The sequence below is a fragment of the Vigna unguiculata genome, chromosome 7, assembly GCF_037176805.1.
Source record: "Vigna unguiculata cultivar grain cowpea cultivar isolate G323 ecotype 2 chromosome 7, ASM3717680v1, whole genome shotgun sequence".
NCBI classification, from domain to species: domain Eukaryota; kingdom Viridiplantae; phylum Streptophyta; class Magnoliopsida; order Fabales; family Fabaceae; genus Vigna; species Vigna unguiculata.
This window is the reverse complement of record NC_140798.1, coordinates 33,588,296-33,592,519: the sequence shown is the minus strand read 5'-3', so window position 1 is coordinate 33,592,519 and position 4,224 is coordinate 33,588,296. Positions and strand designations below refer to the sequence as shown.

At 35.4% G+C, this 4,224-nt stretch overlaps 1 protein-coding gene across 1 annotated transcript; it reads left to right on the top strand.

Annotated features, from left to right (window-relative positions):
* The first annotated feature begins 959 nt into the window (after positions 1 to 959).
* On the top strand, positions 960 to 2,579 carry LOC114192535 (E3 ubiquitin-protein ligase ATL6). Its single transcript, XM_028082283.2, has one exon. It carries the CDS (start codon positions 1,143 to 1,145, stop codon positions 2,244 to 2,246), a length of 1,104 nt encoding a protein of 367 aa, XP_027938084.1. The 5' UTR covers positions 960 to 1,142; the 3' UTR covers positions 2,247 to 2,579.
* The last annotated feature ends 1,645 nt before the right edge of the window (positions 2,580 to 4,224 follow it).

The following is a 4,224-nucleotide window of genomic DNA, read 5'->3' as shown; positions in this document are numbered from 1 at the left end:
TTATAAAAGTCAACTACTTATTGATACTACAAAACATGACAGACAAATGATCTTTATATAAAAAAATTGGGAAGTCTAGAGGTTCTCATTTAGTTATATTTTCCTTCATAACATTTGGTTTAGTTTGAAATTTATCTATCCAAACATATAATTGATTGCGAGATTTCAAGGTACAAGAAAACCAACAGTTTCATAAAATTCCAAATGAGAGAAATCCTTTGAGTTTTTCTCACTTTCCCTTAACTCTAAACGACAAAATCCTCAGAATTGGAGTGTAGTGGAGTTCAACGTGGTTGTGCTACAAATGCCACAAAATCATTTTTTTACTTATTTTGCATGGCCAGGGACGTGCTTCTTCATGCAAAAAAATAAAATAATATTATTTTTCAGTTTTGATTAATGAGAATATGCATTTTAGACAGTGTGAGTGAAAAGAAAGAATAAAAAAAAAACTATTTCGTTGTTTTTGTTGTTTAACATGGTTGAATATAGTACAAAAGTTATAATTAATACATCATTTAGGGAAAAAATTAATGTATTTTGTATTCTTTTTAAAATTGGTAACATTTTTTTTGGTGGTGTTTACATGTATTATTAACATTAGAAAATCATGATAAAGCTATATATTCGAGAATCTCATTCAATACATAGACAGAAGTAATTGATATTAGTCGAGGTGGTGAAGAGTTGAATAGATGTGAAATTAAAAATAAAAAATACATTACTTTTTTCCTTGAATAGTTACAGAAGAAACGTAATAGATTATGTAAGGAGCGAGGAAAAAGAGAGAGACGCGTGTGTAAGATGGAATGAAATAGTTGACTAAATAAAAACAGAAAGTAATATTTTATAAAAAAATGAGGAAAAAAAAGGCAGTTAGAAAATGATATGATTTAGTTTGGAAGTTTCTGGGGTGATTACACGAATTATATTGTTACTGTGGAACACCGTCTCTGACCAAAATCCGATGTAACTTCAACCAAGACTTCATAACCTATGAACCTTCTCTTCCCCTTCATCACTCAACAAAAACGAATCATTTATAAGCGCTTCCTCTTTTTCTTCTTCACTTTATAAAATCTCATACCCTTTTTTTTTTCTTCTCTCTCTAGAGTTTCACCTTCCTCTACACAGTGAGCCAAATGAAGAACTCAAGTGGCTCTAGAGAAAATGGAGGAATTTACCTTTTTCTCCTCCTCCTCATCGTTCCTCTTGCGGCTGCACAATCTCCTAACAACCAAAACGAATCGTATTACAACCGCTTCAGCCCTTCCATGGCCATCATAATCGTCATCCTCATCGCCGCCGTCTTCCTCATGGGCTTCTTCTCCATCTACATCCGCCACTGCGCCGACACCCCCTCCGCCAGCATCCGCAACCTCACCGGAGCCACCGCCCGCCCCCGCCGCGGCCTCGACCAGGCGGTCATCGACACGTTCCCCACGCTCGAGTACTCCGTGGTGAAGATCCACAAGCTTGGAAAGGGGACGCTGGAGTGCGCGGTGTGCTTAAACGAGTTCGAAGACACCGAAACGCTGCGTTTGATCCCCAAGTGCGATCACGTGTTCCACCCGGAGTGCATCGACGAGTGGCTCGCCTCCCACACTACTTGCCCCGTTTGCCGCGCCAACCTCGTCCCCGAGCCCGGAGACTCCGTCAGGGGAATTCCAGTTCTCAATGCTCCGAACGACATCGAGGACCAATCCGAAGCCCAACCCGAGGCCCACGACGACGCCGTCGAGCCTCTTCCCGAACAGCAGCAAGAGCCTAAGCTTCCAATTTCCTCTGAACCCCCTCAATTGCTCAGCCTAAACCAGACGCTGAACCGGAACCGCACTAGAGGCTCCCGGTCGGGCCGCCCCCGCCGGTTCCCCCGCTCTCACTCGACCGGTCATTCGCTGATTCAACCCGGCGAGGACACTGAGCGGTTCACCTTGAGGCTTCCCGAGGAAGTTAGAAAACAGATACTTCTCAACCCGGAACTTCATCGAGCGAGAAGCTTGGTTATGTTGCCAAGGGAAGGTAGTTCGCGGCGTGGATATCGAACCGGCGAGGGAAGTAGCAGAGGGAGGTCTTCGCGGCGGTTGGACCAGGGCTTTAAGTCCGACCGCTGGGTTTTCACTATGGCGCCGCCCTTCTTAGTGAGGGCCTCTTCCGTTAGGTCGCCAAGGGTGGCCAATAACGGCGGCGCAGGAACATCAGCTGCTGCGCCCTTTCCGCCGCCGGCTGCTGTGGATTCTGTTTGAATTTGTTCCTTAATTTATTGAATTAATCGATTTTTTTTCTGCCACGGTTTATTTTTTGGTCTGAAATTGGGAAGACGTGTATAATATTTGCCACACTTGTTTTGCGTTGAAGAAAATTAGCTGGAGTCGTGAATTGTGATGGTTTCGTAAGCCATAATCTTTGTCACCGGTTCAGCTAAAAGGGAATGCCCAGAAAGTAGAAAGCTTTGGCAGCGATGAGAACAAAAAGCTAGATTTTTGTTTGGAGGCACAGGAGATCCGCAGGGAAAATGGCATGCACATTACGTGTACAGATTATACATGAACCTTGTTATTTTTTTCTTTTTTTTTTTACTTTGGTGATTCTTGTAGTGAGTTTGGGTAACTGGAAGGAAGATAAAAAATGAAAACGAAAAACATGATGAGACTCGAAAAGGAGATTCAAAAGAAAAGCTACCACAACGAAGGAGGAAGAACATGCATGTCAGAAAATCGAAATTGTCCTCACCAGCCTGGAAAAGAACCCGACATAAATAAGATGTAGAAAAAAATAATAATGTATTTGATTAGTAAATTTTGTCATTATAAGTTAAAAAATAAAGTTTTCTTTTTTTATAATCGCTTTTTTTTATTAATAACATTTTAAGAATTATGTATTATCTTAAAAAAAACAAAGACAAAATAGGAGAGATTCTTTTATAAAAAAAAGGAAAAAAAATGATACCATTTAACAATATTTATAAGGATAAAATCATCTTAACAAAATAATAATTTTTACATTTTTTAATAAAAATAAAAATAATTTTCGGTAAAATAGATAATTGAAATTCAAATCAATAAAATTTAAAATAATATCAATATTTTATTAACATAAAATTTCAGAAATTCTTCTGGCCTTCAAGTTTATTTATAGTACATGCACTACAAATTTAGTGATCAATTATAATTTTTTATTTATATTAATGACTATTTTAGTAATCAATTTTTTATTATTAAAAATTAATAATAAATTAAATGCTTTTTTTAAAGTACAACATTTTGTTTATAATTGCTTTCTTTTGTTTTTGAAAAAAAAAAGATATATTTTTTTCTCTCATTTCTCATGTATTCTCTTCTATTCTTGAAAAAGAAAAAAAGGTAATTCTCTTTTGTCTCACTTGATAGTGAAATATTAGTTTATTAATTTATTTCATGAAAATCTTATATATTAATTTTTTATTTTATGAACATAGGAGAAAAAATATTATATTGTGTGTTTTTCTATAACTAAATTTAATTTATCATCAATTTTTCCTTTACCTTGTACGTCTCTCAATTTTTTATTAGATTATGATAAATTATATTTTAGTCTTAATTGTATTTTAAAATAGTTATATTGATAAAGAATAAAAGAATATATTTATTTTTTTAAAATGATAAAGGGCTGAATAATAGATATAAATGATAAAGAATAGATTAAAAATAATATATATCTGAAGATGAAAACACGACAAATTCAACTTCTTTAGATATTTTGAATCATGATATTGATGATCCAATTCTTCAGTTAGAGGAGCCATTTCTTAAGGTTCAAAGAATTATATGTGAGGAGTTTCATATTAATTATTTGGAAAGTAATCCAAAACAACTTCTTCAAATATGGGAATATCCAATAAGCCAAAAAGATGAAATTAGAAGAGCTTATTTAAAATGGGATCCATATGAAATACAACTTGAAAACTATCTTTAAAGAAAAAACATCCAAGGAGATTTCAATCTAATTGGTTTAAAATTTTTCTTTCATGGCTAGAGTATTCCCCAACTAATGATAGAGCTTATTGTTTGGCATGTTATCTATTCAGTTCAAAGCTATATGGTCGTCCTAGGTTAGATGTGTTTACTAAACAAGGTTTTAGATCATCGGAAAAGGTTAATGCAAGAAAAAAAATGTGCATTTCTCAACCACATTGGAGATAGTCATTGCTCACCGCATAACAATGCAATGAAAGTTTGTGAAGAC